We start from the raw sequence: 23019 nt of genomic DNA on the forward strand, positions 1-23019 counted from the left end.
TAAACTATGGAGACAATATAAAATAAGCAAATAAATTAATCATGAATCAGAAGGTATTGTTTCTCATATTTTGGTAAAAATAATCTTCAAATGAGAAAATGTATCTGCAAAGCTTTAAAAAAAAAAAATCTGATTTTTACTAGAGAAGCAAGTAAAAATGCAGTAAAAAAATTGAAAAATCGCAAAAACTACTACATAAAAGGATAGTGTGTATTATTTGACCATTAAATGTTGCTTATTGTGAAATGCTACTGAAAATTAGTGCTAAAAGCACAAAGAAGACGACATACAAAGGAGACTCAATGTGACCATTAAACACAATTTTTCTTTAAAAATATTTTCCAAGCCTTTCACAAGATTTTGGGGGTACCTGTAACATCAAGATGACAGATAATTATGTCAGTACTTTTGGGTGAGGTTTGTGTTTTGTAAAATAAATGCAAATGTCTTGACGTATGAGTATCCTTAAAAATGCAGGTTTATATGATAGTTCAAGAATTTTTTTGCTCAATTTTAAATCAATATTAATGAATTAAGTTTAATAACCAATAAAAGGCGCTTGAGTGAATGAATGTTAAAAATAAAGTAAAATAAAATACTACTTATGAGAATAAGTAAAAAATATATAGCAAAATAAAAATAATCAAATAGAAGTTTTTGCAATAATCTTTCCTAATGTCATTCTTATTTTACGAGAGAAATCATACTGAAGGAAAATTATTTTTTAGAAAAAACAATCATTGATAGGAGAAAGGACTATTTCTTATTTTACTCGGGAAATACATTTAAAATATACAAAAATAAGAAAAAAAAGTCCTTAAATTCAGTTTTTGCAGTGTATCGTTAGGTATAAACTTTTGCTTTCAAAACGTCCATTGTTTAAAACTTATTGTGTCCTGGTATAGTTTGTACAGCAAACCAACTGGGAGTGACAAAGAAAAACGCTTGAGAGGAGCACAATGAAAATAGTCTTTGGATACCTGAAAAAGATTTCAAATGTGATGTGGAGATGAAAAGCAATATTTTGACAATGCAGATGTTAAACTCTTGCTAAGGGTTCACTGTGTTAATTGACCATGTTCATGTGGTACAGTCAAACCCAATGACCCCTTTACTAAACAAACAAGATTCCAAGCAAAAATTGAACAAATCTAGCTTCTGTTTACATTCCAAGCTTCAGTTTGCAAATGGTAATCCATGTCGACTGCTCAAGTTCATGTACTTACAAGCACATTATTTGCTTTGTGTGTCACTTTTTTTTTGCAGATTGGGACTATTAAATGTGAATGGTATTTGGTTCTTTGCTCTTGTTTTTGGCCAAATGGCCTATCTGCAGATACAATGCACTAAAAGCAGCAACTGATATCTTGTTTACAATATTTAAACATAAGAGGCAACATATTCCTGTTTTATGCAGATAAGCATTGTCATCTTGTTTGAATATTTGAAACAAAGTCAGTATTGCAGGTCATTATGATATGATTTCAATTGAGGTTGGGTGTTGTTGAGTCATGTGTTGGCCTCGATTCAATAAATCACTACAAAAGTATTGATTACAGCTAAACACAAGCATATTTTGAGATAAATGGCATTCAGTTCGATGAGAGAATAAGAAATGAGCAATTATTTTAAATGTTATCAAACAAACCACAGTGCTGACAAAAACACTATGGCAGATAAACCTGCTTAACCACAAAAAGCAATCAGAGGAACGATTAGATCTCTTAACCTTTCGACAACTTTCATTTTTTTAACTTAACAATATACACAAAGCCACTTTAACCACCTCCAGTTTGTGAGTTTATTTTTACCGAGCATGCTCGTCCGGCTGTGGTTTTTGCCATCAGGGAGCAGGCTCAGTGGGGCGGAGCTGAAAGGGAGAGCACTGGCTGCGAACCTGGCCAACAGACCAAGGCCGCTCTCCTCGCAGCTGCCGTCTTCCGAATCAGAATCCTCGTTGTACTCGTCCTCCGAAGATTCTGTTTCAGAAAAGATGCTTAGCTTAGAGTGTGACATGGCTATGGAATAATGGTTACAATGCTCGCTGAGCACTTAAACTCTCTTCTTCTTTGAAATATCACAGCAGCCTGGATTTAATTTTCACGCGCACACGTTGGCAACAGCGCCCATCCAGAAAAAAGCCTGTATACATTGCTGTGCAATCAAACCGCTTTGCACACTACCTCACAAACCATGACTGCAAATCAAAACTCACCATGGAAAAGGCCATGTGACCTCTAACCTACACATTGCTATCGATTATTTAAAACCCTCTAAGGGCATATAAAAACAGCACTTGCACCTTCAACAATGAGGACAATGCAGCAAGATAACAAAACAGCAACATTTGCACAGATATTATGGCTGGTTAGTGGTCTAGTGGTAAGTGGTTAGGTCTAACAGGTGAACAGGAAAAAAAAAAGTTCTGAGGGTTAACACTTATGTGGATGCACAGTACAAGACAACCCAAACCAAAAATATCCATTACTTGAGCATCAAACTTTCCAATGACTTTAGGATAACTGCACTCTGATGAGAGTTGTTCCCATCTTATTTTACTTTGGAATCAAAACATTTTGTAGTCAGAATTAGAAAATGAATATATTGCAAACATGTTTCCAGTTGAGTAAGTGGAAATTATCATACGGTATTGTTTTCATTGTTTTTCTAGTGGAGATCATCAGATCCTGTTCTGCTGAAAAGAATGGATGCACATTTAAAAGTTAACATTCCAGCTTCATTAAATCTGGTACCAAAATGGTACTTAAGTGGTACTGTGAATCCGCTTTGTGTTGACAATGGCAGGCAGACAACAGAGGAAAAGTCAGGCACTAAGAGGACAGCCCTGCGAGGCCCCTTTGATTCTCGTGCGAAAATTTGAGTAACCATGATTACAGCATTCATCCCCTAACATCACAAGGCTAACTTTATAAACAACACAAAACAAGGTGTAACCATGGCACTCAGAAAAAAAGCTCAAGTTTGTGAGACAAAAAAATGAAATCAGGTGAATGGATTTGAATTTCAGCTTTGCGGAAGGTCGTTAGCGCATATAATAATTATCCTTCATGTACTATCACGCTGGTTGACCTCGCTAGCATGTAAAATATGAATGCTGATGTTGGCCTGTGAGAATACAACTAAACACTAAAAGGCACAACATTTTGCTTCCTAAGTTTTGCTACTAGAGAGGACAAAGCACACTAGTACAAACCAACTTGGTTACCAAGGATATGCATTAAATGCTCAAACGTCTTTCCATTTAGCACCGTCCATGTTAGCGGTGGAGAAAATCAAGGGGCTCGTCCTACTTACAGAGCAGGTGACAGGGGTGTGGCCTCAGGCAGGGCAGGGCGGCACAGTGGTGAGAGTGCAGCCTAGCCTTAGCGCAGCCACGCCTTAGCACAGTCTAGCTTAAGCTACATTTTAGCTGGCGCGTAGACTAGCCGTGGCGAGGAAGCGTTCAGGCTAATGGCTGAGCAAATCCTTGCCAAACTTCGGTAATGTTGTAGTAGCGGCGGCAGCAGCAGCGGCAGCACAAGCACGTGGAACAAGCAGAAAGACACTCAAAGCATCACGGGTAAGACAGTTGGGCTGGGGGAGGAGGAAAGTGGCTGACAAGTAAAGAGGTTGACAGCCAAAGTAATTAGGATTAAGTGTTATTGGAAAGTTTTAGTAAATAGGCAAGGAGCTCTTTTGTTCAAATATCCCCAAATGTTTAATTGGCAGCATCTGGATCAAAAAAGTACTTAAAAAAATAAATAAATACACCTGCAACAAATATGTGAAAAGGTTTAACTGTTAAACGTCCTTCTAACCGAGGGGATATTGGACAAAAAGGAGGCTCTGGGAGGACATGTGAAGGTGCAGTTTGACAGAATGACAGAGGACAAACGTGACAGATGAGGCCGACACAAGGACCACAGCGGTTCACTTTCCATACTAATCAAGTCCAAACCTTTAATAAAGCTTTTATAGGTACCAAACTGCAATACAACTTTATGAAAACAAATCTCACAATTCACACAATATTTCAATTCAATGTACAAATTCTACAAAGGGCTTTTCCATCCAGGCAATAAAAACACCATCATAGAAAAATGTAAACTTTTCCCCCCCAAACAAAAAAGAAAACAAACAAAAGGCAACTTTGTAGAGAAACCAGCAGCAAGTGAGAGGTAGGGGTGGTCAGGCTAAAGCACAATCTGAAGAAAAAGACAAATAAAGACAAGTGGTGGAAAGACCCGGCAGGCAACGTATCATCTGACTTAACAGTGCAGGGTTCTACGACGGGTTCAATAACCTTGATCGAACGAGTCGTCAGAGCTCAAGCCCGCTTCCTCGAGCAACAGGGATAAGTGCTTGTGTGACTTCTTTTTCTTCTTCTTCTTCTTCTTTTGCAACGTTGAATTGGACAGGGGCGAGCTTGGCGACGATGCAGCGTGCCTCTTCCGACTCAGCTTGCCATGGGATCGTGTCCCTGAAAGAGAGGGCCAGCCCCCTCTTGCAGCACTGTGACCCTCTGAATCAGAGTCTGGTACAAAAGAAAAACAAAATTCAAATGTTCAGCAAGAAAAAAAAATGGAAAGCAAGTGTGTTTAAAGTATTCTTTTGGTAAAATATTTTTTTTTTAAAAAGAATCAACAACTTGATTAAAAAGCTTAAATTCATAAACATGCAAATCGTGAGGAAATAACACATGGTTTTAGTATAAAAGCAATATACACGCATTTATTTAAATAATACATATACACATATACATACATATACACATACACACATATACATACATATACACATACACATATATATATACACATACACATATATATATACACATACACATACATATATACATATACACATACACATACACATACACATACACATATACACATACACATATATATATACACATACATATATACACATATACACATATACACATATACATATACACATACATATACACATATACACATATACACACATATACATATATATATATACATATACACATATACATATACATACATATACACATATACATATATATACATACATATACACATATATATATATATATATATATATATATATATATATATATATATATATATTAGACATTCATTAATTTTCTGTAACCCTAGTAATATATTTTTTTTACTATCTATCTATACATTTTTGCTCCACTTATCCTCAGTAGGGTTGCAAGGGGGCTGGAGCCCATCTTGCCAACCAGCTACACGGCACGCAGAGCCATACAACCACTCGCTCATTCACACCGAGGGACAATTAGGACCGGACAAATTACATGAAATGCATGTCTTTGGAATGTCGGGAGAAACCAATGCAAGCACGGGAAGAACATGCAAACTCCGCACAGGAAGCCTGGCAGCTGAATTCTAACCCATGACCTCAGAACTGTGCTGTGGGTGCGCAATCCGTTCAGCTGCCATGCCGCCATATATATCCATATACATCTCATATGTATATTGCAATTATTTTCCGAGATAATGCATTTTGAAGAAGTCTTGTCTTTGTCATCCTGAGTTGTGGCATTATCGGAGAAACACCAGCACCAAAGCAAGCCAGTTATCATAGCGTTTTACATGTTAATTAGTTGAAGAGGTTATAAGTGTTAGGCGAAGTTTAGGTAGTTTTTGTGGAGAATATCTAGGGATCGTGTCATAACAAAAGCGGTACTGGTACAACAAAGGGTGAGCAGAAAAAAGGACCAACTGCAAAGAAATACACAGAGAGCCACCAACAGGGGGCTAACGAGGACCAATCTATAAAAGGTGGCTATAGCTTTGGAAGAAAAACAGAAGGCTGGCCATCAAAAAAAAAAAAAAGTGAGTAGCCAAGCCAACCAGGAAAAACAGCTAAAAGCGGCAATGACTGAGGCGACAAACGAGAGGCTGGCCGGGAGTAAACAAACCAAGGATCACAGCAAAACTGGTACAAACGCCAGCATATAAAAAAAATACGTGGTGAGCAGTCAGGCTAACAACAAGAAAAAGCTGCCACAACTACGGAGATAAACGATAAAACCGGCTGGCAAAACTGGGCTAGCGCCAGGCTAACTAGCAAAACAACACATGGCGGGCAGCTAACGAGCACCATCCAGGAGCAAACAAATCGGAAAAGCCCTTGGCAACCCCGGCCCTAATGGGGACCAAGGTGGACAAAAATGAAGAAATGAGCGGTGTAGAATCGCTGTTCACTATAATGCCATTTTAGAAGTGTTGTGTTCCTTCAACAATGTCACAACTCTACAGCAGACAAGCCAGAAGTCTCAACTTTGGGACTAAATTTTTCGAGTCCCTGAATATTTTGCAACATATTTGCACAATTGTGGGAAAGACCACTATATGATCTGTGCCTAATTGGAAAAAAAAATGTTTCGAAATACCTTCTATGCATTGTCTAATCAAAGTCTTCAATACTATGTTCATGTGTAGATGATACTCACTGTTTGAGCAGCTGCTGAGCTCTGATCTCACAGAGGAGAAAAAAGCACTCTTCTTGTGACCTTTCATTTTTTGTATGGTCTCTGAGGCCTTTGTAGCCACCTTGTTTTTGCCTTTAGATGACAAGTGGATGTTTCGCTCCCTGTCATTGGACTTGCCCCTATGCCGCTCTCCTTTGGAGCTGGGAGCAAGCATGCCGCGCGCACCCATGGAGTCCAGCCGCGAGAGTGAAAGCGCTCGGTCCAGGTCGGAAGCCAGCTGTTCCTGCTCACACATGTGGCCATGCTTCACCTTCAGATTCAGAGAACGGATCATTAATCAGAGAGGAATGGAAAAGGCCCGAAGGGAATGGCCAAACAATATGCACTTTCGAGCTAGTTACCTCGGCAACATGACAGCAGGATGCATCCTGGTCTTTCCAGCTCTTTTTCTTTTTCATTTTCAACCCAAAACTCCCCATCTCAGCCTCCTCATCTTCTTTCGACGCCAGAAAACGTTTTTTGTGACCTTCCCCATTTTCGGACTCTTCTGAGTATTGCACTGACCGAACCACCCTGGGACAAATGACATTTTTGTGCTCAAGTACAGCAAAATAGGACAAGTCTGCCATGCTTTGATTTAAAGGTATGCAACTAAGTAGGACACACTTACTTTGCAGGCCTACTGTCCAGTTTGGGAGGCGTGGCCAAGTGTTTTCTCTTCTTGGGCCGACCTCTGGCCCGCCTCCCTAGACTCGGCCGCTCATCGTCTAGATGCCGTTCACTATAATGACAAGAAGATTGTGTGCAACTGCTGAGTGGGCGTGTGTGATGCGCACTTACTGCTTGTCTCTGTGCTTCTGCAGCTTGCTTATCTCTCTCTGCTTTTCCTTGTATGTTTTCTGTAGCTCGGCCAGGCGGATGCGGTATCCCACCTCCACCGCATCCAACTCGTCCATGGACATTTTACTGTAGAGCTTTAGAGACAAAGTACAGACATTTTGAGGATTTCTTTCCATATTTTCCTGTGCGGGTGGTCATCATTTTCTGCCTACCGGCTCCTCTTTCCTCTGCCTCCAACTGTACTTTCTGTTGGGATTGAGAGTTCTAGCTAGATCTATGTGGGACTGTTCCTCTATAGCCCCGAGCAGAATCTTTTTGCTTGCTTCAAGGAGACAGGCCAAACCCTCTATTCTTAACTCTGAAAAGAATGGACAAAAACACACAAAATGTAACAGTGCATCTGTGTCTTACCATTTTTAAAATTTTGAACTTTAGCGAAAAAAATATATATAATTTACTTCCATCTCAACTTAAATCATAAAGGAGAAATTATCAGCAAAATCAAGTTTTTGAGCCTTCTACCATTTTACAAGGCACAGTCCTTCCTAATAACAGAGTGAGTGTGATGTTATGGCTCCATAACCTGTCCGTGAGAATTCCAGTACATCCTGGCATTCCAACTAGCGCCCTCTCCTGTGTGACTCCTTACTATAAATAATTTCATCAGCTATCTTTGTCGCTTATCCTCAGTAGGGTCGCGGGTGTGCTGGAGCCCATCCCGGCTATCTTCGGGCATTGGGCAGGGGACACCCTTAAATAGTTGCCAGCCAGTCGCAGGGCACACAGACAGACAACTCGCTCGCTCATTCACCCCTAGGGACAATTTTGACTGGCCAATTAACCTCACATGCATGTTTTTTTAGAAATGTGGGAGGAATTCTGAGTGCCGGGAGGAAACCCACGCAAGCATGGGGAGAACATGCAAACTCCACACAGGAAGGTTCAGGTAGTGATACAATTATCAGTTATCAAAGGAAGCTCATTAAAAACTCTAATTGGAAATAAATACTTTAACACAGAACAATATAAAAAAAACATTAAGATGTTAGTGTTTTCTTTTAATTTTTTAAAGTTCCGACGACAAGTTGTTTTTCAAACGAGAGTCCAGCACAAAAAGCAAAACTGGTTGCTCTGCCTCAGAGAGGGGTGGTTTTCATTTCGCCTCAGGTTGAGAATCATCTCTACCAAAATATTTTTTTAATAAGAAAATGCATCACCTTTTAGTTAAAGGTCAGTTATATTTGTATCATTGCCAATAGCTGAATGTTGAAGGACTTATAAAATCGCAATATATTTCTCCTTAGACTGTCAGGTGACAATTCAAGATGGTCAAATCTTTACATAGTGAACGTATCCTGACCTAAATGCACATGTGCAATTGTTATTGTTCCTTGCATTATGCCATTCTCGATGTTGTCTTAACAAGCATCATGTTTTAAAAGTTGACGCATCCTAAGCTTTTCTGTCTCTCCTCTAGTTAATAAGCCAAGCTATTTGTGAGAGGTACACATCTGAATGTTCTTGTTCCATAAAAGTCCCCTTACCCTGATCCATGCTGATGTTTTCCATTTCCGCCTGGGTCATTTGGCTAAGCAGAGCCATGCCCTCTAACGCCACCAACTCAAGGGGGCCAGCACTGTTGCAGTCTGGAGGCCTTTCAACAGGCTCGATAGCCAAGTACGGATGACACATCTCACTGGCTGTAACCAGTGCAAGCATCCCTGCCATGTGATTCTCAGAAGGAACACTTGAAGGATGTGATGAATAAAAAGAGGAATGGTTTTCCTTCTGACTTGGAGTGTGATGCTCCGGAATAGCTGTTTGATGAGATTCACATCCATCACTTGGCTTGGAGGATTCCTGGCCATCCAGATCTGCTGGAACGGGCGATGGGAATTGCTTCAGTTCCTTGTAAACCAAAGATCCTTGCTCGGTTCCATCCAGTGAAGACAAATGTACATCTTGACACTGATATGATTGCACCTCTATTTTGATTAGTCCTTTCTTTTCCTCTTGCTCGACATTATCCACTTTCTGGCTCTCTTTCAATGGAGGATTATGAACCTGTAGAGGTACCGGTTTAAACTCCAATAAGTCTACCTCGTCCTGTCGCGCTCCGACAGAACTGCAACCGTGCAGTAGAGAACTTGAGGATTCTGTTGTCAAATCGGACTGTTGCTCCCCCACAGGTGGTTCCTGTTGCACGAACGACTCATTTGCGCTTTTTAGTGATTGTGGTATGATATTTTCCTCCACAAGCCTCGTATGAAGGAGCTCTGGGGGCAAAGAGTTACTCAAGTCCAGAGAATGCAATTGGTGCCTTGCAAGAGGTTCTGTATTTGCAGTGGGCACCGCAATGCGATAGGCTGCGGCAGGCGTAGTAACCGGTGTAGTGATTGACTGGTAAGGAACACAAGGTGAGACCTCTGTAATCAAATAAAATGAACACAAAGATTTACATTAGCAAGTGAAAACAGCAAAGCCTTCCACATTATTGTCGAGCATATTGGCGTTCGTAAAAAGAGTAATAGGTTATATGTGCTACGTTTTCACCTTTTCTTTGAAGCTAAGCTGTGTTGGGTTGATACATAAGCCCCAAGCATCTGTGATGCTATTTTCAGACAGCAGCAAGAGACAGAACAAAAACCTCAGTAGATAGATATCAGATGGATTTTGTTGCTTGATTAGGTGTTTTTCAAGTTTGTTTGTTTCCAAAGCCTCATAAAAAGTATTTTAAATTTACATGTTTTGGCCACCATTTTTTGTTTCTATTTGTAAAGGTGTGCTATGACATAACACCATATATTCTGGATACATTTTTTTCACATTTTAACCGTTTTCCCCATCATATTAGAGAACATATATTTAACATTAAAATTGTGTTTGAGTGTAAGCATTTTTATGTCAGAGTAAGTTCAAATCTTAAAACAATTAGTTATTATTTAGCAGACAATGCAAATAGCAATTTGCTGTGACTTATTGATTGGGAGGAATATTACAAAGCAGTGTAATGAATTATTTTTTTTGTTCTTACCAGTTAAATACAATTGATAATTTCCTGCAACAGACACTGTCTCATGGCACACTAGGTTGCCACAGGACTGTTCAAGAAAAACTGGCTGAATTTATATTCAACAAACAAAACTCATCAAAAGAGTGGGGCTTAAAGGTATTCCCAAACAGATTTCGTTTTATTTAGGCTAATAACGTGAAGTGTTCCTCCCCACAATTCTGCAAATATGTTGCAAAATATTCCATGCGCCAGGGAAGTTGAGAAATTTAGTCTAAAAGTCGACCCATCTGGATTGTTTTCTGTATAGCTGTGACATCATTGAAGGAATACCTTCAAAATGGCAAAACCGATTAACACAACATGTGAGGCCAGATCAGACAGCATTTGTAGTGAACAGCTATTGCATACAGTTCATTTCTGCTTGGAGAAATTTGCTGACCCGGTCTTTGACTCTTTTAAGGTAAGTTATTGTGGCTCCTGATTTGTGTTTTTCACCGCTCGTGTAGCGGCTGATATAACTTCGTCCGGCTAACTCCCTGTTACTGCAGAGAACTTTCCTGTTTTGTTTGCTCCCAGTTGGGGCAGATCGGCTCTCCACTGTCCATTGTTTTTTTCCCAGCCGGCTTCAGGTTTATGACCGTAGTCGTCGCCACTTTTTGTTGTTGGTTAACGGTTAGCCTGGCTGCCCACTGTGTGTTTATTGGTTAGCCAACCTTGCATTTTTCCGCTTCAACTGCCTTTTGTTGATTGGTCACAGCTAGCCGCTTTTTGGCTGCTCGTCCTTTGTTGTACCATTACTTCATCCACCTGTGACACAAGCCTAGGCAATCTCCACAGAAAAAAACAACAGTTCGCAACCTATTTGACTAAGACGTAAAACAATATGGTGACTGGCTTGCTAGGGTGCTGATGTTACTCTGATGACAACACAACTTGGGAGATTCTGTCATTAAAATGCATTATCATGGAAAATAATTGAAATATAACGATGAAATATAGATTATACAAAAACCATGTACCGTTTTCACACTTTCCATGTATTTGAGATTATCTTAAAAGAAAATTCCTTGGTTGCTTTTACCTTTCATGACATTATTGAACGATAAGTTAAATCCCTCACCCGAGTAGACGCCCTGAAAAGCAGGCTTATGGCCATCTTTTTGCCCCCCTCTGGCCACACGGCTGTCATTGGCAGAGTCGGGCTTCGGCAGCCGGAGCGAGGCCGGGGGCGGTGAGGCGAGAAGACACGGAGAAGACACTCTCCGTCGCCCTTCCTCTGACTTGACGTTGCTCACTGGCGAGGGAAGCTGTGTCAGCGGCGTGAGAGAGGACGTTGAGGGTGTCGGTGAGCGGGACGGTCGGTGAGGCTTGCGTGGATGAAGGACAGGTGAGGGTGATGGGGAAGATATTGATGATCTGGGCTTGGGTTCGGTGTTTAGCTTGTGTGTTTTGTCATCTGTGTCTGGTCGGTGCCCGCTGGCCTTTAAATGTTCCTGAAGAACAAATGAAAAACTATGTGTTTGAGAGAAATCTACAATGCTTTAGATCAGTGGTCAGAAACTACCAGGCCACTGATACCGATCAGGGCCACACAGAAAGAAAATAAATGCCTTTGTTTTCGCTTACACCGAATATATTCGTATCTAAATGCATTTTTTTTGTCAGGCAAAAATAAAACAAAGTCTGGGTGCATGTTACAGAGTTTTTACCACAGATCACCATAATTGAGCAATTATTGATCAGTCGACAAATACTGCTAATCTCATTTGCTACGCATTGGATGTAGCGGGAATATAACCTGAATCAGGCAGTAAGCGCTGTAATACGTAAGCCCACAAGGATTGTATATAAAGCAAAATGCATTATTTAGGTTTCATGTCGTCATTCAACCAAAAGCAGCATTGTACAACGTTGTACCGTGAGTGAAAATATTGCCTAATACCTTTTCCTATGTAATCTAGATCCCCAGTGGTCAAGTGTTTGTGCAGTATATTTATTATTATTTTTGTTATTATTATTATAACTAATGTTAATATTAGGGCGGGTCGCGAGAATATGGTCAGAAATTAAACTGGGCAGTGGTGCAAAAAATGTTTTAAACACTGCATTAGATGACATTATTTTGCTTTTTCTACATCTGTTTGAGCTACCATTTTACACACTTTCCTGCAGTCGTAAACCATCCCAAATTATGGATATTTTAACGCAATGAACTAAATATATATTATATATTGCAAGTCACACTGTGTCTAATCCATTGTGAGCAGATAAGACATTTTCCTGCTGTTCGCATTATCTGCCGTTGCTAGTGATAATATTTACATACATAATCTTTGTGATACACAGATGGACATATGAATCTAAATTAGTGTGAGATGCTGAAATTATCCTGAAAAAGAGAAATATCATCTCTCTTTCCATTTACACTTGCAAATGCTCATGCATACGCGTGCCTGACAAAAGTAGAATAGAATAGAATAAAACAGTCTTTCTTGTCATTGATATCAAAATTGTAAAACATTGTATGCCACAAGATTAGACATGGCACTCCAGGGTAAAACATGTAATAAAGACTTAGAAGAGAAAAAACTATGAGGATAAATGGGCAAAAAAAAAAAAGATTACGCCGTACTAAACGTTGTACGTTGTAACATAAACCAACTAATTAAAGTATTTAGCTTCAAAGAATCAGTGGTGCCGCTCATTACCCTACTGCTTTTAGGTCCTTTTCTATCCAGGAAAATCGTCAAACTGTTCATGCATGTTTTTTTTTTCTTCAATGTTTTAAGGGGCCTACTTCCACTTACAACCAGCTGTGCGTTCCTCTGCAGCTCCAAAACCTGTGCTGTGTGCTGCTGGATCATGAGTAGCTCCTGTTGCCGGAGCATCTGCTGCTGGGAGAGTAGCTGGAGCTGGGCTGCGTGCTGCAGGGAGGCACCTGTGCCGTAAAGCCCCGGCCACAATGAAGTACCGCGCTCCAGCATGTCTCCTGGTACAAACAATTAAAGGGCAAAATGTAATCACAGCTTTCATAGAGAAGTCATATTTCAAAGAAATACTTTTATACCATAGTGTGGCAGGTGCTCTGTTGGGATGGCTAAAAGCTTTCCAGTCTGCGAGTCTCTCACAAACTGGTAGGGTGGAGGTATGGAGCCTGGTAAGGATTGTGGGTAGCCTGGGGGAAGCGGCTGATGAAGGGCAGACGCGCTGAAGCCTGAGAAAAAGCAGGGGCTTGTGTTGAAAATTGGTAGAAATTGTGCTACAGAACAGAACACAATGAAAAGTATTTTGTTGAAGCTGATAAGTATAACAAACTGATGTAGAAAGAAACCTTGAAGATCTAATGATGTAATCGGGGAGCTAACACCCTAATTATCTCACTTTAAAAAGATTTTGTTATTGTTCTTGGGTCTCAACCGCGGTGGCCCTCAAGGAACTTTCTACGCCAGCAAGTGTATTGTGTGCACAGTTGACGTGCAAGCCTGGAGAGATGTGCATGCGTTGATGCGGTTATTTCTGGACTGGGAATGAGGCATTAGACTGGAACGTCCTGCTAAGTTCAGGAATGTCTGGAGCACTTGACCTCGGAGGGGGCTCTAGGCGTAACAACCACTCCAGGGAAAGCCAACACTTCCCTCTGTTACTACGCCGATTGAAAACTGCTCACAAGCATGATGTAAGCAAGTGTTAAATGGACTTGGACTGTCTTTAGAAATGGGTCCAATAACTGGTAGGGCAGGGCAGATGTCAGCTAAAAAAAGGGCACCATTCAATATAGCCTTCCGAGAGGGGCCAAGAGTTGTACTCTCTAGAATTTGAAAGTGGAGACTTGTTACTGAAAAAAAAAACTTTATGTACATCACTTTTTCTTAAAATGACTCTGCATAATAGTTTGAATGAAATAATAACACAAGCAATAAAAGTAACTCATTTGTCCACATACTGTATGGTGAGCTGGAGAGCCAGACTGGAGGGGCTCCAGGACGGGGCAGCCACGGGTGAGAGGTCAAAGCTGATGGGTCGGGATGCCATCGCCCCGCCCCTCCAGTCACCATAAGGTTAGGGGTCATGAGACTGCTCGTCATCATGCTGGGTGTCAAGCTGCTTGAAAGCATGGGAGGTTGTAGCTGGGTGAAGTCGGGCACCTCTTTGTGGTCTCTGCAAAAAAAGCAAAAAGCATACTGCGTTGTGATGACACAAAGTTTGATTTGTATGCAACAGGTCTGTGAAACTGCATATATTTATTTGGGAATGTGTCAACTTTTTACATTTGATGTCTAAACATGAGACCCCATTTCTTAAAGATATCTGCCTCACCTGAGCATTTTGTCATTGCGTTCTAAGCAAACGGCAAGCATCCGGTCTTCCTGGTGGCGGCCACGTTCTTCACATCGTTGTTCATCTATGTTGACAAGAAACAAGTGAAGTCATATTAGTTCTGGTAAAATGTGTGAGAAAATGAGGAACAGGGTAGAAACGATAATCCTGGCCAACTTCCATATCTACTGGCATTATAGACAATATATTTCCCATCTTTCTCTTCTGTCCAACTTCACGACCAATTAGGAAAGTGTCACGGTTGATTAGATGGGTCTCTGAATAGAGTGAAATTCAAACTAAAGTTGTTAAAGCTGCTGCCATTCGTTGGGCAATGTCTTCACTCTATCGAGGAAAGAATAAACACGAGGTTCTCTTTGGACTTGAGTCTTCCGCCCAGTCAAGCTGACTCGAGGTCCCGAAAGTAGAAAGATGAAACAACTGAGCTGAGCCATTCAGAAAGAAAGACGTTGTCATTGTGTATAGAAACAAGAGACTAACCAAACCAGGCATGCTCCGCGGGAAATATTTCAAGACTGTTACCAAGGTTACAGGGAGCCTGCCCCTCGTGGCTTCCTAATCTGCACATCACAAAGTCAGACATTAGCCGCCACCTTTTTTCGCTTCCTCGCCTCACTAAAACTAGTTCCTTGGCATCCCATGAGAATGCTCTCATCCTATCCGTAGCTCTCATTGTTCCACCACCGCCTATCTATGTCCTTGCATCCGCCACGCCTCCTGTTTATATTTCTTCCATTCCAAAGCCTCGGCAATTTACTGAAAGCTTATTTTAGATAAGGGTCTGTTTACTAGCTAACCCAGCAAGGAAAAGACTAAACCCCTACCGGTGATGGACGTGCATGCACAACTACATGCTAATATTTGTACATCGCAAAAACTCTTTCACACAATTCCATCTCTGTTAAAGCTAATCATTGCTTAGCAACAAACCAATAGATTTATTGTCCTTTAAGGCTTATTTGGAGCTTTTAGCTGAATACTGAAATGCAATGTTTAATGTAGAGTGGGAACAGGTGAGGCGAAGAACTGCAGGGAGCCCACAAGCTGCAGAAAAGAGCGAGAAGAGAGAAGAGGACCTTGAGGTGGGACAAGAAGAGGGCGCTTTGCCAAATAACTCAGAAGTAGAGACATTGAAGGAAATTAAAAGAGAGCAGAGGATGGGGAGGAGAAAACATTGGAACTGTGAAAGACCGAAAAAATACTTTTAAATGGAGACAGAAAAAAGCCAAAGACAGAAGGTTGCAGAGGGCGAAGAAGAAAGAGATTCCCAAAAAGAGCTTCACAGTAAAAGCCAAACCCTCACATCAAACAATTATTATTCTGGAAAAAAATCTTTCCAATCATATTGAAGGCATGACTGTTAAATAATTTTTTATAGAAAAAAATGAATGGTCAATTGTCTATTTTATGAAATAGATGTGTGCTTCTTGCAATATCACTAAGAGAGTGGGGAAAAGAAAAGGGCAAATGACAAGATTTTGGGGAAATAAGGGATACACTGAATTTTAGCCTCAGATTTTGTTCTGTCAAGAAATAAAAAGTTAAACCAAAAAAGGCTTCAGAAAAAGACAATGTTGTGATGACATCACGGCAAGGGTGAGATTGATCCATGCTTATTTTTCCCTTTGCACAGGAGAAGGAAAAATGGGGACACTGTCAAAACATTTTTTACATGCAACCGCTAGAGAATTAACTTACTGCAATCGAACCATTTCAGGTGGTAAACACGTATTTTGTGTGTACCATTTAGCCTGGTCGTCTCTAAAGTCCATCATCAGGTACTAAGCGGTGTACAGAGAGAGTTTTTCCATCCATTATCTGACCTGCCTATCCTCAGTAGGGTCGCTGGAGCATAATTTTATAATATTATATATATATATATATATATATATATATATATATAAATATATTTCACTCTCCTCTCCATTAAAAGATAACATGACCCCAAAAATATGGACATTAAAAAGGATCATGTGATTGTGCAGCGCAACAGCTGCAAGCTTTGTTTTTCAGCCACAGTACACAAGATTGCTTGTGTTATTTGCATTTCAGATATCTCATCTGTATTACTTCTTCTGTATCACTTTGTTGCCTGACTGAATATTTTAAGCACTTAAATGCATTTGTTGTGAGAATGTAATAAATGAAACACTTTCGGTTTCACATTTTCAATTGTGTATGCTAAGGGATATAGGGATGGGCGGCTACCAAAAATCCAAACTCAAATGGAACATTATCAAAAGAAAACCCATGAGTGATCTGAAATAGTTTCCAACGTATCAAAAGCAATAGCCTAATCTATTTGTCCCAGCAAAACGAAAACAATACCTTTAACAGCTGTTGCCAGCATGGCTCTCTGGGGCTCCGAAGATGCTTTGCTGCTGTTGCTTTCTCTCTGGCGGGCCACAGCAACAGCAATGCCAACTGGAGGGTGGCGCACCTCTCCGTCGAAGTCCCGACCGAAGGAGCGGGCGCTGTCGGGGCGATCCTGCTCTCGTTTCAGCGGGGGAGGTGCCCTCAAAGGCCCAGAAGCACTTGAGCCAACAACAGACCTGTCTCGGTCTCTCTCACGCTCTCGGTCGCCGTCCATCCCGATGCTGGCCAAGCCACCGAAGGGCCCTCGGGTGTCTGCTGCAAGTCTGGAGGAGGCGGGCCCCTCAGCAGCAAAGTTCCCACTGTATTTAATGAGACTTTGCATGGCTGACACCTCAGCGGGAGCAGAAGCTCGTTCACCATCGACAGACCCTCCTTGTCGGTAAAGGGTTGAGGGGTCCAAGTAAAGTTGCCGACTCCCTTCTTCAGCTGTGCCGCTTTTCCCATGCTCGGTAACATACTTCGGCGGGGAGTGCCTGTGTGAGTTTGCATTAGCAGACGGTCGGTTCGATGTGTGGGGGGAATGTGAAATTTGCCTGTTTGACGATTGCGTGTGAGGGGAGGAAATTGTGTGTCCATGTTGGGCGGCAAGGGCAGCCATGTGATTGGTAGCATAGTTAGCCAACGGACTGATGGAGTTCCAATTTCGGTCCGCTCCTGTTCGCTCTATGCCTAGACGACTTGAATGTTTGGACATATCTTGGGCTTCTGGGCTAAACCTGGACTGAGACGAGTCCTGGCCTCTTTTGCCAAGAGAACCGTTACAAATTACAGAAACTTCCTCCCGATGATTGCTGGACTCGCTGGGCAGGGACAGTCGGGGATGTTCCATCAGGCTTCTCTCGGGAAATCTCTGACTTACCCGTTCCTGCTCATTTTCATTCTCATTCTCTCGCTCTTTGTCTCTGTGTTTTTCACTGTATTTATCGCGGGCTTGCGATGCTATCTGGATGGGCCCGACCCGCTCATCATAAACCTCCACGGAAGGTACGTATGTCGGTGCACTGACTCTTTGCTCTCTTGCAGACTCTCTAAGGGTGTGGGGGAGGGGTACAGCAGTGATGGAGGGCTGCAAGGGAGGAGGAAGGGTGTAGGATAAGTGGAGTGTCCCCGCTTGCGTGGAGCCATTCTTCCTTTGTTGTTCAGAATGAGAGCTTGTCAGCAAGCTTGAGTTATTAGAGTTTGTGTGCGAGTGATGTTGGGCTCTGGATCCCACCTCCCCCTCCCGAGGTCCTTGGTGTTTTTCGTGTCCTAGAAGCTGGCTTTTGCCCACGGCCCAACCTGGTTGAAAAGAGGGGAGCACATGGGATGTCTTTGATCTGGTCTCCCCTGTGGACAGTAGAGAGCTTGATTTCTGATGGTGATGGTTGTGGTGAAGCTGTCGGGACCACCCATCTTTCTCTGTGTCCACTTCCCCCTCTTTCTCTCGCTCCTTATCCCCAGGATGCCCCCGGTGGTTTTCCTCACCCCTGCCATCTAGCGTAAGGTCCACCACACTGTATGGGTGCTGCTCTTCTCGAGAACGCTCGCGACCTCTGTCTCGCTCCCCTCGATAGGACCTCTCTCTGCCCATGTCCCTGGGTGCTTTTTGTGGTGGAGTCACGCTGGAAATGGTGCTTTGAGAAGTGGCAGGGGGATGGAGGGGTGACTGGCTAACAGCAGCTGGCAGAAAAAAACTATCTAAAAGCAGACAAAATAATGTGGTAAGAAAAAACACTAAACACATTTGTGCATGATTACAAATTGTGTGTGCGAGTGTGGTGTTAGGAAGACTGACTTACCTTTATGCGTGTCATACAGGTGATTTTGTGAGATTGAGGGAGGCTCCATATGCCCCAGTGATAGGAAAGGACTGGAGTAAAGGCTGCTAGCAAGTGGGTAGCCTTGATAGATAAACAGAACACAGAGTTAGAGGATGCTTTGACCAACCATAAATTGGCTTCAATTTTATATACATAATAGTTGTTTTAAAATCTTCCAAGATTTTTTAGATTTTTCTGTAACACAACTATTTCTGAGATGCAGATAATGCAATTTTTTAATCTCATTTAAAGTGTATCTGTGGTGGCCAAAAGATGAAATACATTTGATTTATGGTTAATGGGGGGGTTGTCTTGGGTTCCCCCAGCGATATAATTAATTTATGTTGAATACAAATGTATGTGCGTATTGGGAAACCAAGGCAACAGATTCACAACCTAGTTATTAAAAAAATCAAAAGCAGATGTGCCAATAGCCTATAAGCTTTCCAAATACACAGGGTTTACTAGAATGAAAGCTACGATAAACGCCATCTTTTAAAACCGCAGTAAAAGGCTTCCATTGTTATAAACATTCAACGAGTGTCTGACCTGCTATACATATTTAATATTTGTAACTCAGTATTTAACACCATTAAACAAAACTGTTGCGGCTTAGCACCGGCACATTATATTAAGTGTAAGAACCACTTGGGAAACTTGGCACGAATATATAAAAATATGTCTTTCAAGGCAACACATCACATTTCAAAGTTTATATATATATATATATATATATATATATATACACACACACACACACATGTATATATTAGTGCATTACATTCTTATTTCTAAACAGATACAGTGCATCCGGAAAGTATTCACAGCGCTTCACTTTTTTCACACTTTGTTATGTTACAGCCTCATTCCAAATTGTATTAATTTAATCTCTCATCTCAAAACTCTACACAAAATACTCCATTATGACAATGTGAAAAAGTTTTTTTTTTAACTTTTTTTGAATTTATTAAAAATGGAAAACTAAGAAATCACATTTACGTAAGTATTCACAGCCTTTGCCATGAAGCTCAAAATTGAGCTCAGGTGCATCTTTTTTCCACTGATCATCCTTGAGATCTTTCTACAGCTTAATTGGAGTCCACCTGCAGTAAATTCAGTTGATTGGACATGATCTGGAAAGGCACACACCTGTCTAAATAAGGTCCCACAGTTGAGTGTGCATGTCAGAGCACAAACACCAAGCATGAAGTCAAAAGAACTGTCTGTAGACCTGCGAGACAGGATTGTCTTGAGGCACAAATCTAGGGAAGGATACAGAAAAAAATCTGCTGCTTTGAAGGTCCCAATGAGCACAGTGGCCTCCATTATTCGTAAATGGAAGACATTTGGAACCACCAGGACGCTTCCTAGAGCTGGCTGGCCTTCTAAACTGAGCGATCGGGGAAGAAGGGCCTTAGTCAGGGAGGTGACCAAGAACCCGATGGTCACTCTGTCAGAGCTCCAGCATTCCTCTGTGGAGGGAGGAGAGCCTTCCAGATGGACAACCATCTCTGCAGCAATCCACCAATCAGGCCGGTATGGTAGAGTGGCCAGACGAAAGCCACTCCTTAGTAAAAAGAACATGTAAGCCCGTCTGGAATTTGCCAAAAAGCACCTGAATGACTCTCAGACCATGAGAAACAAAATTCTCTGGTCTGATGAGACAAAGATTGAACTCTTTGGTGTGAATGCTGTTTGGAGGAAACCAGGCACCGCTCATCACCAGGCCAATACCATCCCTACAGTGAAGCATGGTGGTGGCAGCATCATGCTGTGGGGATGTTTTTCAGCAGCAGGAACTGGCAGACTAGTCAGAATAGAAGGAAAAATGAATGCAGCAATATATAGAGATATCCTGGATGAAAACCTGCTCCAGAGCGCTCTTGACCTCAGGCTGGGGCGAAGGTTCATTTTTCAGCAGGACAACGACCCAAAGCACACAGCCAAGATCTCAAAAGATTGGCTTCAGAACCACTCCGTGAATGTCCTGGAGTGGCCCACCCAGTGTCCAGACTTGAATCCGATCGAACATCTCTGGAGAGATCTGAAAATGGCTGTGCACAAACGTCTCCCATCCAACCTGATTGAGCTTGAGACTTATTGCAAGAAGAATGGGCAAAACTACCTAAAGATAGGTGTGCTAAACTTGTGGGATCATATTCAAAAAGACTTGAGGCTGTATTTGCTGCAAAAGGTGGATCAACAAAGTATTAAGCAAAGGCTGTGACTACTTATGTAAATGTGATTTCTTAGTTTTCTATTTTTAATAAATTCAAAAAAATAAAAAATAAACGTTTTCACATTGTCATAATGGAGTATTTTGTGTAGAATTTTGAGATAAGAGATTAAATTAATACAATTTGGAATGAGGCTGTAACATAACAAAATGTGGAAAAAGTGAAGCGCTGTGAATACTTTCCGGATGCACTGTAGATCATAATGCCACTGTTTGTATTCTAATTTGTTTATACGATGGCAAATATTTAAAGAACAGCCATACGATGCATGCCAAAAACATAATTTGCCTCGGACATGAGTTCAGAGAGAAAATTAGACCTTAAGACAGTAGTCTGAATGCTTAGCTGAAGTACCAAGTTTAGAATGACACAATGTGGCACATTTCATGTCAGACTTTGCAGACTTGTTTATATTTTTTTGCCCCTAGTTCTTAGTTGTTCCATACATTAGGTCAGCAGTAGGCTTGAATTTGCCGCCAAGTCAGCTGTTGCTCTCTGACACCGTTCTTAATATAAAAACAAAAAACAAACGATCTGCCCCATATTTCCGTGCTAGAATTGTGCTTGTTTGTAACTTGTTTTCTAAGTGGTGTCGCCACACATTGCCACATGCCTGGGAATGCCTTACCAAAACATCTCGAATAATGTTGCGGCCATTCAACTGTGATACAATGAATAGCTCGACCAGCGTGTAAATCTGTCTACCTTGTGACAGGCAGAAATGGAGCGGGGCGCAGTGCTGGTGCAATGGCGGAAGACAGAGTTCGATAGTAGTCTGTATTAGACTAACAGGGCAAATAAAGGCCGAGCGGCTTTATAACACTCAGGACCAATGTTCCCTCTAGTTTTCCACGGGTCTGAGCGTTCACACAAAGTCTGTGAGCAACGCTTGAAACAATAGTGAGCCACCATAATCCCAAGTGTGGCAAGATAATTAATTATCAAACATGTCCAAAACTTGACATCAAGTTACATTTTGCTGAGTTTCCGGGAATGCAAAATTATGTTTCTCTTTTGAATTAATTTACTCATGTACTATTGCAAAGGTTGTACAGCCTACATACGTTTGTTCTTACAATTCTGTCACAAGATATCCATTTCTTTTTATTTCCTGATTTATTTTGTCGCATAATATTAACATTTTTGGGGGCTTATTGAGTCGGTTGTAAGATACAGAACTGTACTTAATCACATTTTTTAGTGGAAGTACAATGTTGGCAACACGTTTCACTTGATATAATTGTAAATTATTTGAATGCAACACAAACTTTTTATTCTTTTTTCTGTGCTTTTTTCTACTTTTTTTTTTAATTCCTTTAAAAAATATCTCAATGTGTTTATTTTTTCCGAGCTGTTACTTTTTTCTTTTTGTTCTCCATTAACTTTTTTCCTACATTTCTTTTTTTTTTCTGGCTTTTTTCTAAATTTTTCCTTCTTTTTTTCTCTTCCTTTTGTTTCTTTTTTTCTCAGCTTTTCATTACTTTTTCATTTTGGTATTTTTTTCGTTTTTGTTCCATTCCCCCTTCCTTTAAGTCATTTTGTGCATAATTTTACTTCATATTTGGTCATGTTGGGATTAAAGAAGCAAAAACAACCTGAAGAGCCGTTTAGGACCCTTTTTAGTGAGCCGAGCCGAAGAAGCCGGTTCTCGACATACTCTACTAACTTTACTCAACTTCGTTCGACTTCAAAATACCGCATTTAGGACAGAACGTCAGGGGAACCCGTGTATTTTTACCTTCATGCACTGTAACTTTGACTTAAGTCGCTTCTTAATAAGTAATTTTGAGCCCTCATTTTTGTGCGCTGGCTAGATTTTCTTGTGCGCCAAGAATGTGCGAGCAGTGCGCAATTGCGCACGCACGCAGCTTAGAGGGAACACTGCTCAGGACCTTTTAAAAAAACATTCAGCGTTGATCTCTTGTGGCTTTCATAAAAAAATCCTTTGACGCAGCGGCGCCA

The 23019-nt window shown here is 41.1% G+C and overlaps 1 protein-coding gene across 1 annotated transcript in view; it reads right to left on the reverse strand.

Moving 5' to 3' along the window:
- tnrc18 (trinucleotide repeat containing 18) overlaps positions 1-23019 on the reverse strand; it is a 68942-nt gene that overhangs the window by 27501 nt on the left and 18422 nt on the right. The window contains exons 4-18 of the mRNA XM_088333203.1: positions 18800-18901; positions 16974-18698; positions 14625-14709; positions 14251-14465; positions 13375-13521; positions 13115-13296; positions 11428-11800; positions 8839-9720; positions 7507-7652; positions 7295-7428; positions 7125-7235; positions 6856-7027; positions 6476-6764; positions 4304-4534; positions 1812-1979 (exon numbers count right to left, since the gene is read on the reverse strand). Coding sequence (XP_088189329.1) covers positions 1812-1979; positions 4304-4534; positions 6476-6764; positions 6856-7027; positions 7125-7235; positions 7295-7428; positions 7507-7652; positions 8839-9720; positions 11428-11800; positions 13115-13296; positions 13375-13521; positions 14251-14465; positions 14625-14709; positions 16974-18698; positions 18800-18901 — 4962 coding nt within the window. The remainder of the gene's footprint in view (positions 1-1811; positions 1980-4303; positions 4535-6475; positions 6765-6855; positions 7028-7124; positions 7236-7294; positions 7429-7506; positions 7653-8838; positions 9721-11427; positions 11801-13114; positions 13297-13374; positions 13522-14250; positions 14466-14624; positions 14710-16973; positions 18699-18799; positions 18902-23019) is intronic.

Source organism: Urocampus carinirostris, chromosome 1 (genome assembly GCF_059441175.1).
Source record: "Urocampus carinirostris isolate Australia breed hairy pipefish chromosome 1, RoL_Ucar_1.0, whole genome shotgun sequence".
Taxonomy (NCBI): Eukaryota; Metazoa; Chordata; class Actinopteri; order Syngnathiformes; family Syngnathidae; genus Urocampus; species Urocampus carinirostris.